Raw genomic sequence first — 14,943 nt, forward strand, 5'->3', positions numbered from 1 at the left:
ACTGAGTCATTTGAAACTCATAGTGACCCTGTATAGGGTTTCCAAGGTTGTAAATCTTTATAGGAGCAGAAAGCCTCATAGGCTGGTGGGTTTGAACTGCCGACATTCTGGTTAGTAGTTCAGTGCTTATTCTATTGCACTACACCAGGACTCTCTGTATTCTGACTTCAGGACACATTGTTAAACCCTTACACTAAGTGATCTGCTAAGATGATGACAATATTGTTAAATGTGAGTAGGGAGGTTTGAAGAGGTTCATTCTCCCAGGTGCAGCCTCTCAGTTGGTGGCTGAGCAGGATGAGCACTTAAAGAACTAGATTTCTCCCTGTGGCTCTCAGACAGGCAGTGTGGGACAGTAACAAAAACACTGTGCTGGGAGAGGATACATTGAAATGATCCTGATTTGCCATAATCAAGGTGTATGGCCTTGTGTAAGTTACTCAGTTGTCTCAGTGATGGGGTGTTTATTTCCTTAGGCCATCTCCACAGTCTCTTATTTGTTCTGGGATTCTAAGAGATATCAAAACTAAGACAGACAGTTTAAAGTAAATTTCTGCCAGGAAGGCTGCAAGACTAAATTGTATTATTTTGAATGATATGTGTATCATGATGGCAGCATGGTCTGATCTCTTTGTCTGACTTCATAAGGGGGCAGGAGAGAGAATCAAGATCAGCATTATCCCTAACCTGATCCCTATGAAGCACAGGTCAGACATATTTCCTCTCTCCAATCTTTTCACCGGTTCTGAAACCAGCCATCCCTCTCATGGTACTCTAATTCTCTGCTGGGTTTGATAATTCATTGCAATGGCCACATAAAAATCACAAACAATACCCACAATTAAGGGGCTTAATAGGGAATTAACAGGTTACAACTCAAGGTCAGACACAACTTGACTAGTTCTTCAATCAGGCTAGCTTTTCTTTAGCCATGCTTATAGGCATGCTTTTTTGGCCCTCAGCCCCTAGGCCCTTTGGGCTGGTCTTTGCCTTGCCCAGACATGTTGATCATTTACAAAGCTCTTAAGCTCTAATAGGTAACTGGAACCATACTCTGCCAGTACACCTTGAACCTAAGGCACTCAGCTCTCTCAATCCATGGGACAGCCAGCTGAATGTCTGCAACACCCCATTCCAACAGGAAGCTTTCTGCCTGAGGGTGCTCACCTCACCTTGCTCTAATGGCGAGCCATCCCACTAAGCCACCCCTCACTGCTCTCCTGGTTCTGTTGCCACCGTTTCTCAGCCTCTGCGTCTTGGTGTCTTTCTCTGCTCCAGTGGTACCGCTCCTGTCTGGCTTCTGAGTCTAGATGGTTCTCAGCACAGGAACCCTGGGTCTAAAGGACATGCTCCATCCCTGTCTCTTATTAGTGGTAGTGAAGTCCCCTTTTGGCTTTGAGATTAACTCTTTCTGAGCCTAGTGGGTAGACAAAAAAGCAAAACAAAACAAAAAACACCTCAGCAGTCCCTTGTTTGAGTTCCATACACCTCATTTGCAATATTCAGGCTGCCCAATCCACTTTGGTGGCCATTTGTGTAACCCCATCCAATCTTTACAAAACCACAAACAGCTGGCTAAAGGGGCCTTCTTAAGTAATTTGCTGCAATATATATATATATATGGAGGGCTTCAAAAAGTTTGTAGAAAAATTCCATAATTTTAATTCCATTTTCCCAAGAACTTTTTTAACCCCCTCATATCTACATTTGTAAATACACCTACTCATTTATGAACTATCTTATTTGACACTTTCCATTACAATAGTAAAAAAATAGGCTATTTTGCACATTAACAATGTACACCTGGTAGTGATGAATGGTGAGGTGTGCCATGAGTAATGCTCGCTCTGATGGTTATGTCTACTTGGCTGGGCCATCATTCTCAGCAGTTCAGACTGCATTAAAAATTAAAAATGTCTACCATTATTGAAAACATGGTTTCAACAAAAAATTCAAGCAGAAAATAACTGTCTTGAAAGAGTTTACAGGTTCTACATGCTTTTAAAATTGTTCTTTTACCTGATGCCTAGAATGAACACCTAGCTAAAAACCCTTGAGGATAAAAGTTGCCTTCTACAAGCTTAACTTTTCCCAGCTCTTCAGTTCTGCCTTTTAGCACTGGTGATTTGGGCACTGATTGCTTTCAGTAGACTCATGGAATGAATACCGACATATTTTAAAAATGAATTCAATTTGAGTTAACTCATAGCCCCCAGCCTTTTCAGAATAGAGTGTAACATACTAGGAGGTACAGAAGCTTCAGAGACAGGTGGGCTGGGGTTCAAATCCCACTTAGTTGCTTACTTGTATCCCATTGCAGATGTACTGTGTAACCCGAGTTTAATTTTCCCATGGTGAGTAAACCTGCTGCATAGACAGCTGTGAGGAATGGAAAGAACACAAACCACACACAGTACAGCGCCTCCCAAGCTGGTGACTGTTGATAAGGTATTTGTTAGTAATAGAGCTCCACAGTCTTTTGTGCACGAAATACAAGAAAACAAGTAGCACTGGTAACAACACATTTATTTATGTACCCTGTTGTGTGACCGGGAAGTGCTTTTCACTTTCCAATAATTGAATTGTTAAAAACAATCAAAATTCCAGAGGGTAAACTAGTAATTTACTGTTGCTCATAGCATAGGTAACAGACATGGTACCACATAAAGTAATTTCAACACTTTTAACTTTTCAGTATAGCTTTGAATATGGACCACTATACTTTGGCAATGAGCCTAATAAATTACCAATGTTCTTCTAAATCTCTTCTCTTCAGACACAACTGGAAAAGTCTGGATTTCTGAACGTTAGAAATTCAACAAAGATTCTTAGGAAGCTGGAAAAGGCCAGTGTTACTTTAAGACGATCATCTTTATCACTAATATACTTGTACTGCTATTATAAGTAAAACTATGGTTAACAGTGGGAGTTCATTATCAGTCTCATTTTGTAGAGTTGCTTTAGTATTTCTGGAAAATCATTTTACTTCAAATGACAGGCTATTTTAAAGTAGTTTTAACTTGATTAACCTTTTTTGTGTACTAAGGGATTCAGATAAACCCGAAGCCAAAGAATTGGATAGTATATTAAATAGAATTGATCAGAATCAGCTGTTTCCAAGAGACTACATTATACAGGATGTGTACTTTCAGAATGCCTTCTAATCCTGCCTTCCAATCTTGCTTCCAGCATATGATGACATTTTCAGAGGCTTTGATAAGCGTAAGCGGGTACTCAGTAATAGAGCAGGATATAAGAATGTGCTGATCACCAGGTTTGAGTTACATACATTACCTTAAGGTTATCAACTGTTGGAAATAGACAAGATAGGGAGTTCCCAGATCCTAGGAAATATGGCTAAGGAAATAGAGAACTCAAAAAAGGAATCCATCTCCAAGAAACGAATTCAGTATAGTAAAATAGAATTAAGTGCCCTGTCTTAGGAAAATGTTTGTTAATGTGGAACAACTGGGACATCACACATTGTTTCTTTGGAGATTAAAGTGCAGGCTATGAAATGGCATATAAAATAATGCATAAAATAGTGCAATCTTAAGGTGCCATTATTATCACACATAGCCTTTTTCCATATGCCCACTTTCTCTCAAAAATTCGGCTGTAGTGACACCTTTTAGCTTATTTATTTAGGCATTACTTATATTTAGTTTTACCCACCTTTGGGGCTACATAGACTATTTTAACATTTCAATATTTTGAAACTACTCAAGATTAAGGCAAGCCCCTGTAAAGTTCAGTACTCCAAAACACACTTTTTCTTTTTCAAAGTGGCTTTAGACCAGATGGCACCCCAATAGTCTTTAAATAGTATGATGACTCAAAACATCTGTATTTGCCCCGTTATTTCCAGGCTCTATACATCAAGAAGAGTTTGAATAACAATAGGTACTATAACCTCACAATATGTGAAAATCAAGTCAAACAAGTCCATGTAGATAATAAGCAGAGGATCTGGCTGGAGCTAGGGGGTGGTACCAATCCTCTTAATTTCTTATGTCTTTTCACATTTGCTGCATGTCTGTAGTGTTGTACCATAATAAATTCGTAAGTGGAAATTACAATGGAGAAGATGATGAAAAACAGCCAAGGAAGATGAAGGGAATACTGTATGAAATGTTGCTCTAGGACAACATAACATGACGGGCATACTTAAATCATTTAAAATGCAGGGCGTGGTGGCTCTCTCTCCAGAGGCTAATTTATAATTCTTAAACATATGTCAGTTTTAGATGATTTAAAAAAAAAGTGATTTGTAGAATCTTAAAAACCACTGTTTTGTCCAAAAGCAAATATAATAAATAAGTGCCCTGATGAATGGAGAAGGCAGTTTTCTAAAGTGAGCTAGACAGTCTAGCAGTTGACACTAAAACAAAAAATGTAGTATTTTATTTTCCTGTTGTAGTGGAATATTCATGCATTAACAAGCACAATCCATTAAACATATGGACAGATGGTTTTAAGTGTATACTGTAGAATTTTGGAATTCTAATAGTGTGAATGTTTACTATGAAAGCCATATATAATCATGTTCACTAATATAGTCTTTCACTAATGGAAGACTATAGGTCCATTTAGGGTATCTAGATGTAGTTTAAAAAGAAATTCAGGAAACTTGGTGATTCATTAACAACTACTAAAGAAATAATCTAAGGCTATCCCTCCAATGCATAAGGATCATACTGAGTAACCTGTAAACATGTACATTTGTTATTTTAAGATACCAATACCAGAAAAGCAGACTATTAAAGGCCACAAGTATTCCAGTAGACCTCCCCTCCAAAGCTATGACAATATGGCTAAATCCTATGATTACAAAATGAGACCTGCTGAGAAAATGATTTACAGACGGGGACTTTTATGGATGACCTTGGCTGACAATTTTCTTTTGGAAATAGTTTATTTTAAAATGATCATCCCAACAAACCATGAAACACTCGGATGCTACTTTATGGTTTTTCATCAAAAACATACTACATTGTAAATGGAGTTTCAAAGTTAGACAAAGAATTGACCAAAATCTAAGGGACAATATTATATGAGGACAATATTAAAAATGGATAGGAAAAAGTTTCATTTGGTGAGGTTAATCTAAAGAATGCATAACCACGTCATTTTGGACGGATGTAAAAGTGGTAACCTTGTGCTTTTATTTAATGAAAGTACTTACCAAAACCTTAGGTTTATATAGGTGTCAAACTCCCACCTGGAAAGGGATCATTTTCTATTTTACACCTAAGTTTACTTTAAATAACTGAAGCCTAAGGCAACAGTTGCTTTAAAGAATTTAACAGTCAAATAATGGCTACATAATTTAGTACATTAAAATAAAACGAGGACAATAATAGTTGAATTATGTCTCAAAAATATACAACTGGGAAAAATAACCACTGTACACAAAATGGCAGTTGTTAAAGTGACCACTCAAAAGGCTGGACAGTGCAAGACATGCTTTTCCGGTTACAAGCTCAAAACAGGAGTGCAAAGAAATTAAAGCTTTGTGTAACATTACAGGGTAAGGAAAGCTCAGAATTAGTATTAAAAAGCTTCCCCAAGGTCACCCCCTCAGAAATGAAATATTTTTTCATAGTACAATTTTTCATCAATGAACTCTGTCTGCTTCAATGGCAAAACTGCATCCCACAGTTGTGTCCCCTATTCATCACATTTGATCAGCAAGTGCCATAGTGATGAGTAAGGAACAGCACTAGTTACCAGAGGTCCGCTGTCAACAGAGCCTTGGAATTTGGGGTTCTGCCTTAGCCAGTGTACCTGAGCCCTAAAGAGGATAGATAAAGCAACGGGCTTCAATATTCTCTGGCCCCTGTGAAACTGGAGGACAAATGGACTAACAATTACCCTCTATAGGCAAGCTGTTGTGGTGAAAACTGTTAAGCATTTAAATAAACTAAGAAGCTGCTCTAAAAAGTGAAGTATCGAGGTTCAAGATCAATACCAGTGCAAGAGCTTTTTAAGTGAGTTGAGTAGGCAATGCATGCATCCATCCATGCAAATGTAGCACATGGCCCCCAAGAGAACTGAAAACATGTATATAACAACTGGATAATTCCCTTGCCAGTAGTTTATAAAAATATATAGTCAATACTGTAGAGGCCCCTCCTACAGTCAACACTATGGAAGTCCGTTTTAGTTAACCATTACTTCAATATACCAAAAAGCATTAACTACTTTTCAGACATTCCAGACAAAGGTCACTTATAACAAAAAGTCAACTTTTTTTTTTTTTTTAAAACAAGAAAGTGTCCATTTAAAAAGTAGGTCTTTTCTTTCAAGTGAACAGGACATTTTCTGAATTTAAACTTAACTTCTAGCCTGTCAAGACAGTTTACGATCCTTATGTAATGTGCATATATGCAGAAACAAACTTTAACCATTATCTGCACAGGGAAAAAGCTAACTCTTCAAAACATGATAGAACAGGCCTGGTTAGTACAAATCTATTGCAAAGGAAAAAGGTTCTGTGCATCAGTTCACCCAGGAGAAGCGGGAAAGAATGTCTTAACCGTGAAACAGTTCAAGTGTTAAGTTGTGTTTTGAAAGCCTAGAAGCCTAAGGAACACCATGCTGCTCACAGTGTCCTGATCCGCAGAACTGCTTCAGCTACTAAGCCACGTTGTCTTCTGGAATTAGAACCACATTCCAATTTACTTCCTATTCCGAAGACGTTTAGATTTCCTAAGAGAGTCTATGGCTTCCGCTGCCTTTTTCCGCTTCCGAGGAGACTCCTCGTTCTGCCCAGAGCCTGAGGAGTTGCCTACGGCACTTTCCATTACTTCTCGCAGTTTGCGTTCCAGCTCCGCCAACCGTGCATTCTGTTCACCTATGATCTGGGTCTGCTCTAGCAGTTTCTGATCCTGGTCCTGAAGCTGTTTCTGCTGTTCTTGCACTTTGGTGCGGAGCTCTGAAATTTCACGCCTGAGAACAGTCACACCAGCACCATTTGTTTTAACCTGTTGCTGGAGTTTGGTAACCTCTTGTCTTGAAGGGTTTTGCTTGGAGAATAGCTGCATTGTTGTCAGGGCTGCAGAGGGTCCTGGGACTGTGGAGAAACAGTTTTAAATGGTCACTCAGTCACATGATCAATTAAACTTATTTTTCATTTTACTATTTCCGATAATTGTGTCTTTGCAATCTACTTGATCTAATGGATTAACTGGATACATTGTCTTTAGCTAAACAGAAGTTTAAATTATGATAGTCATGCATATAGATGGTAATTAGTGAACTGACAACAAATGGCATAAACATAAATTTAAAATATTATAAGCATTTTAGAATCAAAGACTTAACAAAACACATATAGTAACCGAGAAAAGTGCTATTCTGCCTAAGAAGTTCTGGTAGAATAGTCGTTAAGAACTTGACTGCTCACCAAAAAGTCCACGGTTTGAACCCAACTGCACCGTGGGTACAAGATGTTGTTGTTGTTTTTGTAGGGGTCCATCAAGTCGGTACCGACTCATACAGACCCTATGCACAACAGAACAAACACTGCAAGATGAGGCAGACTATTTCTGTACAGACAGTTGTTGTTAAGTGCCGGTGAGTCGATTCCAACTTATAGCAACCCTGTATAGCAGAGGGGTGTGGAACCATTTTTCTGTCAAAATTTATAACATTATTTGTGCACCATACAAAATTATCAACTTAAAGTTAGCCTGCCATGTTTGGTCAAACAGTGGATCAGCAATTGACTGTGAACTACAAGGTCGGAAGTTCAAACTCACCAACTGTTCCTTGGAAACCTTACACAGGGGTACTATGAGTCAAAACCAACTCAAAAGCAATTAACAATAACAATAATGTGATGGCTGGACTCCTGGTGTGGTACTGTAGGGTCAGCACAGGACTGTGAACCACAGGTTGGTGATTCAAACACACCAGCTGATCCTTGGGAATCCTTTACAAAGTTGCTATGAGTCAGAACTGACTTGACGGCACTTAATAAAAATATTTGGTCAAACGTTTAATGAACTGAACCCTAATACAGGGTTGCTGTAAGTCGGAACTGGCTGGACGGCACTTAACAATGATGTGATGGCTAGAACTGCGGTTGCCTTGGCAGGGCCAGACCAAATGGGCCTTATACAGCCCGCTGGCCGGACATTCTCACCCCTGCTATATAAGGTTTCTAAGAAGCAGCTGGTGGTTTTGAACCACTGATTTTGAGTTTAGCAGTCAGTGCTTATCCTACAGCGCCACACCAGGACTCCATCAGAAACCCTATGAAGTTGTTCTATTTTGTCCTGCAGGGTTGCTATGAGTAGGAATCAACTCTATAGGAGTGGGTTTAGTTTAGGATAGTGTATCTATCTGCCTGACTTCATAAGAGTACGTGGTTTCAAGATTAGCAGTAGAGAATTATCTGTCATGTTTTTATATTCTCTGCACTTAGTTATATAGAAAAGCTTCAACATTTTAGGGACACCATCAAGAAGCCAATATATATAATAAAAGAGCAAAAAATATTGTTACAAAATCATTAAAAACCTTTATTACACTTCTGAAAGTAGTGTTTCAATCTAACTTTTCCTCAAAGAATTCTGTGCTCTTTGATTTACACCATGTGCAAACAGCAGTTTTGGTACCCTCAAGTGAGGACTCAAATCGTGTTACTTGGCAATGTTCTTTGAGTTGTGGAAACAAAGTCTGAGGAGGAAACATCAGGGTTACAGGGTAGATGGATATTTTTCAACAAGATTCTCACAGGACAGCCTCTGCTACCCTTGAAGGAAGAGCAGGTTTATTGCTATAACGGGAGAAAATGCCTCAGCACAGCTTTCCTGGCCTTTTTCTCACCAATGCAGTTTTCAATTTTCTTATAACATCTTCCAAATAAGGCCCCTTGTTTGTTGGGTGTCCATCCAAAAAATCTATTAAGAATACCCCCTCTGGGACCCCAAAAATGTTGTCATAATATTCTGAGTGGACCTCTACCTTGAATTTAACTGACCCAGCATATTCCTTGGGAAGTCACTGTTTTACTTGGATTTTTTTTTTTTTTTTTGGAAGGACCTTCATGAGGAGTCCTGGACTGTTAACCACAAAGTTGGTGATTCAACCCCACCAGCCACTTCTTGGAAACCCAATACAGGATAATTGTGAGTTGAAACTGACACTACAGCACTTCACAACAATGAGATTAAGGCAAGTGTACTACTGAGGGAACTCTGCAGCCATCCACTGATCACTGATATATGTTTAAACAAACATGTTTTATTTGGAATAAATCCATGTTTTATCATGTACTTGAACCTTAGTAGCAATACCTTTTGACTTACCCTCGTGTAAGTTGTGTTCTGGAAGTCTACAAACCTAAAGGACAGCATGTCACTCAGTGTCCTGATACGCACACCTGCTCAAGCTACTAAGTCATGTTGTTGTCTGGAGCTAAAACCACATTCCAATATACTTTTATACATGAATGGGGTTTCAAAAAGTTTTTCAAAAGTGGAATTTTTCCGTGAAATTTTTGAAGTCCCCTTAAATCCCTCAGGCTACTTTTCTCCTTGTACATATCTACAACCTTAATATTTTCCTTGACTGATGTGTTCTTTCCCTCTCTGCTTATCCAACTTGGCTCTCAGACATCAAGGATCAGGTCAATTCTTACCTCTTGTAAAGTCTCGATTAGATCTGAAAACAACAATTTTTCTTTTTCTCAAGTACCTGTCTTGCTACTCACTTGGCATTTACAGGAGACAACCATAAAATCTTTCTCTTCTTTATGATAATTTAACTTTGAGACTAGATGTGTCTTAGCTGCTGAAGGAGCAAGATCTTTAAAGGTAGACACGGTGTATTTTTAGTCTCCAAAGGGCACAGAACAGTGCTGTGCACATAATAGACACAAAAATAAAGAGACATATTAATGCTGAGATGCAGTAGACTTTATCATTTAATTACAAAGAGCAACTTAGCTGACCCACTGAGTCATCCAGCAGGGAGCTTTGAGCTTTAAAAATTCTTCCCTAACTTATTTTGAAGAATTAATTATATTGAACCATTTAGTCTATGAGTGCACATGTGTCTGGGATCCAATATGTATTTGTAAAAGAGCTACCACAGAAGAAGTGACAGTATTGAGAACAGGCTCATGTATGCTGTATTTTAAAGCAGCAGCCAAGCACTTTGTAGGTTCAAATAATTCATCGGACTCATAAAAAATAAGTGTTTTGAGTTTTATCAGACATATTTAATAAACTGAAAGTTATTAAATAATCAGAATACATGTATATATACCCATTTGGAGTCCTGGTAAGACACTGTAGGATAAAGCACTGGACTGTACGGTTGGTGGTTCAAACTCACCAGCTGCTTCTTGGAAACCCTATACAGGGTCGCTAGGGGTCAGAACTGACTCAAGGGCATTTAACAACAACATACACTCATTCACACAGCAATTCTATTCTATTTATTGTAAATCAGCAGTTGTGACGATATGTAAAGATTTAGCCAGAGTATAGTCCAATCATGGGAAAAACTAGAAATTACAAATTTATCTAATGATGATCTATACTCACACTCCCGTCACAAAAAATATTTACTGACATAGAAAAGTTTAGATATATAACCAAGTGAAAAAAGCAAGTTATAAAATTATGTACCAAAATTACTATAAAGACAATATCCTATAGACAAGACATACCTGGAGGGGAGCCCATGAGTCTTCCTGACACATCCGATCCTGGTAGTTTCCTCTTTAGAATTGGAACAATCTTCTCATCAAAATACTCCATTGCCATGGAGGAGATGTCCCTTAGCTCCTGAAGTACTTCATGAGCTCGCTGGGGAGCTCTGGTAGAATTAACATACCTCAATACACGATAAATTTCATCAATCACCTAAAATGATGAATTCACATTAGCACTTTAGATTTTTCTTTTTTTAATGAAAACAACTAAAAAGGAGAAAAGTGACAGACTGTTTTCAATTGCTGTGAAGCCCTACAGGATGATTTAAACTTATGTCCTGGCCATGGATAACATTTCCAAACATTCATCTGTAGCACAGAGTTAAGGGCTTGTTACAATGTTCTGTATTTTTCATATATCCTGGTATGGCGCTGTGGGATAATGCACCGGACCACAATGTCGGTTTGAACCACAAGGTCAGCAGTTTAAACTCACCAGCCACTCCTCAGAAACCCTACATAGGGTCACTATGAATTGGAACCGACTCCATGGCACTATACTTTTAAAGAGTCCTGGTGCGGCATAGTAGGCAAAGCACTGGACTGCAAGGCCATTTGAATCACAAAGTCGGTGGTTCAAACTCATCATCTGCTCTTTACCCCTATACAGGGTCGCTATGAGTGGGAACCAACTCAAAAACTCTAAAAGAACAACTACTTATTAAACACATTTTATGTACCAAAACTGTGGTTGGGGCTAAGGGATCAAGATGGCTCCTGCTTGAAGGCAATCAGGAAGTATAAAGTCATGTAAAGAGGGATGTATAAACTGCTTCAGAAGCTAGATGACTTCAGGTCCTCACAGCACCAGGGTTTCCACCTGATTTCCTCCTCTTTTATATTGCCACCATGTGCTCTATCCCTTGAGGTTTTGTTTCTCTATGACGAGCTATGGACTGGAATAGGGTCTCTGCAGAAATGACTTCCTTAACAAAGGATAGTAAGAAATCTTTCATAAAAAAAAGATGATTTGGGGAGAAAAAATAAGATGGTGGATTAGATGGAAGTGCAGACAAAGATTACCAGATCAACATGGTCCCAGAACTCTGAACTACATATAAAGGATTATTTAGAGAGTTGGATGGCTCACAGCCAGTGGCATTTGTAGCAGCAGCAGCAGCAGCAAGAAATCCAGTGCTTTCTAATCCAAAGTTCTCAGCTGCTCTCTGAGCAGCCATCTTGGGAGAGACGGAAGGATCAGAGCAGCCACGGATGCCTGACAGAACCGAGGAGATAAAAGTGTGGACATTCTTTTTTTTTTTTTTTTTTGGGTATCTGTTCATTGGTCTCTCGCTATCTGTGCACCTCCTTTCTGCACTAGAGGGGGGCCTGAGTGAGTGGACACCCCACCCCCATCCCAAGAGGGTCCTACTACACATGCGCACAGATGACCTTAAAATTTAAAGGGACAGTTCCACTTAAAATCAAATGGCAGTGCAAAACGGCCCCAGCCAGCTCTGAACTGTTTATCACTAGGAAAAAGGACTGAATGGGAGTTGTGGAGCAAGACAGGCAGACTAAAAAGGAAACAGGCTGAAAATTAAATCCCGAGTTACTTCATAATGACCAACAGTGGCATCTTGAAATTTCTTAGGAAGAAGAGTGAAAAGGGAAGCCCATCTTCTGATCACATCTACCTGGAGGCAATCAGAAAGCATAAAAAAATACCAAAACACACACCCATCTAAGTATTAAGGTCACAGCTAACTATTGAATATGCCCAAAAAACAGAAACAGATGACCATAACAGCACATGTACAGAAATGAGATAAAGCGACTGAGACAAATGAGCTGGAAGTAGACCTGCACCCCATACTGGAAGATGGGCACGCTTTGGAAATGCCGGAGAAGGAATTCAGAAAAATGATTATAAAATGTATCAAAAGAACTTCACAATGTAGTTGAGAAAAATAAGGAAGAAGTCAGGAAAGCGCTACAGGAACAATCAAATAAGATATTTGAATTGGAAACAATTCAAAACCTACAGAAAGAGTCCAAATGATTAACAATAAAATATCGGAAATGGACAATACACAGAAAGGGCAAAGGAGGAGATTTGAAAAGATGGAAGTCAGAACTAGTGAGCTGAAGGATCTCTCAAATACTACTAAGATAGAAAAACAAGCAGAAAAAAACGAGAAAAAATTCTGAAGAAGGTCTAAGATTCATGTTGGACAACATATAGAGGAACAACTCAAGATTTATTGGCATTCTGTAACAGGGCAAGCAGATCAGCTTGGAACAGCTACAACAACAGAAAATACATCTTCAAAGAAAGATCATCAGGAAAAACCCAAAACAAAAATGTCAGTATGACTGGCTACTACAGGAATAAGCAAGCTGTTCTCCAGGAACCCATAAAGGCAAGCAATCAAGTTCCTTCAGGACAAACTCTCCTCTAAGGCTGAAACTCAAAGGGAACATATGAGCAGGCATCTAAGCTTGCTGGCAACCACACTGGTCTACTGGTGAGTGAAAGAGGGGGAAAGGCAGCAATGAAGAAATGGGCTGAGTTCAACCATAGTTCATTGACTCCCATTGACCTGGAGATGAGAGAAGAGGAAGGACTGGTTGGTCCAAAGTGTGGTGAGACCTGAGGACACCTGAGCCCATGGACAAGCACATAGCTTGAAGCTGTTGTTGTTGTTGTTGTTAAGTGCCGTCGAGTCGGGTCCGACCCATAGCGACCCTGTACAGGGTTTCCGAGGGTGTAAATCTTTACGGGAGTAGAAAGCCTCATCTTTCTCCCGCGGAGCGGCTGGTATTTTCGAACTGCTGACCTTAAGGTTCGCAGCCCGATTCGTAACCACTACGCTACCAGAGCTCCTTAGCTTGAAGCTATGCCACCAATATTTTAAATATTAGCAGGGTCACCTAGGGTAGTCAGGTTTCAGTGAAGCTTCCAGACTACGAGAGACTAGGAAGAAGGAGAAGCCAGACCACTTCCACTTCTGAATGGTTAGCCACTGAAAACCTTATGAGTAGCACTGAATGAAAACATTATGAATAGCACTGGAACATTATCATAGTAGTAGGAGGTGAGTTGTGGCTTTGCTGACTATGCAAAAACCACCTGATTGTGTGGATTATAACAAATTATGGATAACAATGCAAAAATGGGTATGTGCTCATGAGGAACCTGTACATAGACCAAGAGGCAAATCATTCAAACAGAAGAATTAGATACTGAATGATTTGAAATCAGGAAAGGTGTGCTCTGGGGTTGCAACCTTAAACCATCTGTATTGTTGTTATTAAGCACTTCTAACTCATAGGGACCTGTATAGGGTTTCCGAGGAGTGTATGGTACGTTTGAACCAACGACCTTGCAGTTTAAACCAATCTTGTGGTATAGTGCTTATCTATGTCACACCAGGTCTCCATCCAGGAAGCTGGATTATGTGAAGAAGAACATGGCATCAGGATTGGAGGAGGACTCATTAACAACCTTGAGATATGTAGATGGCACAACCTTGTTTGCTGGAAGTGAAGAGGACTTGAATACTGAAGATCAAAGACCATGCCTTCAGTATGGATTGCATCTCAATGTAAAGAAAACAAAATCCTTAAACTGGACCAATTAAATATCATGATAATGAGAGACAAGGCTGAAGGTGTCAAAGATTTTTGTTTGGATCCACAATAAACACTCATGGAATCAGTAGTTAAGAAACCAAACAACATACTTAATGCATTAGGAAAATCTACTGCAAAACAATTCTTTAAAGTGTTATAGAGCAAAGATGTCAGCATGAGGACTAAAGTGTGTTGGACGCAAGCCATGCTATTTTCATTTGCCTCATATGCATGTAAAAGTTGGACCATGAATGAGAAAAACTGTAGAAGAATCAATACATTTGAATTATGGTGTTGGTGAAGAATATTCTAAATACTAGGGATTGCCAGAAGAGCAAACAAATCTGTCTTAGAAGACGTACAGCCAGAATGCTTAGAAGTGAGGTTGGCAAGACTCATGTCTCATTCTTTGGACATGTCTGTCAGGAAGGATCAGTCCCTGGAAAAGGACATCATGTCTGGTAGAGTGGAAGGTTACCAAAAAAAGGAAGGCCCCCAACAAGATGGATGGACACACTGGCAGCAACAATGGGCTCAAAACTAACAACAACTGTGAAGATGGTATAGGACCTGAAAGTGTTATGATAAGTTATACAAAAGATTGTTGACTCGGAATGAACTCGATGCATTTAGCATCA

General features: G+C 39.3%; 1 protein-coding gene across 1 annotated transcript in view; it reads right to left on the minus strand.

Moving 5' to 3' along the window:
• Positions 1-4,901: 4,901 nt before the first annotated feature.
• FBXO28 (F-box protein 28) overlaps positions 4,902-14,943 on the minus strand; it is a 55,213-nt gene continuing 45,171 nt past the window's right edge. Inside the window, exons 4-5 of the mRNA XM_006871143.1 lie at positions 10,685-10,880; positions 4,902-7,075 (exon numbers count right to left, since the gene is read on the minus strand). Coding sequence (XP_006871205.1) covers positions 6,681-7,075; positions 10,685-10,880 — 591 coding nt within the window. The 3' untranslated portion in view covers positions 4,902-6,680. The remainder of the gene's footprint in view (positions 7,076-10,684; positions 10,881-14,943) is intronic.

This window comes from Chrysochloris asiatica, unplaced genomic scaffold (assembly GCF_000296735.1).
Source record: "Chrysochloris asiatica unplaced genomic scaffold, ChrAsi1.0 scaffold00161, whole genome shotgun sequence".
Taxonomy (NCBI): domain Eukaryota; kingdom Metazoa; phylum Chordata; class Mammalia; order Afrosoricida; family Chrysochloridae; genus Chrysochloris; species Chrysochloris asiatica.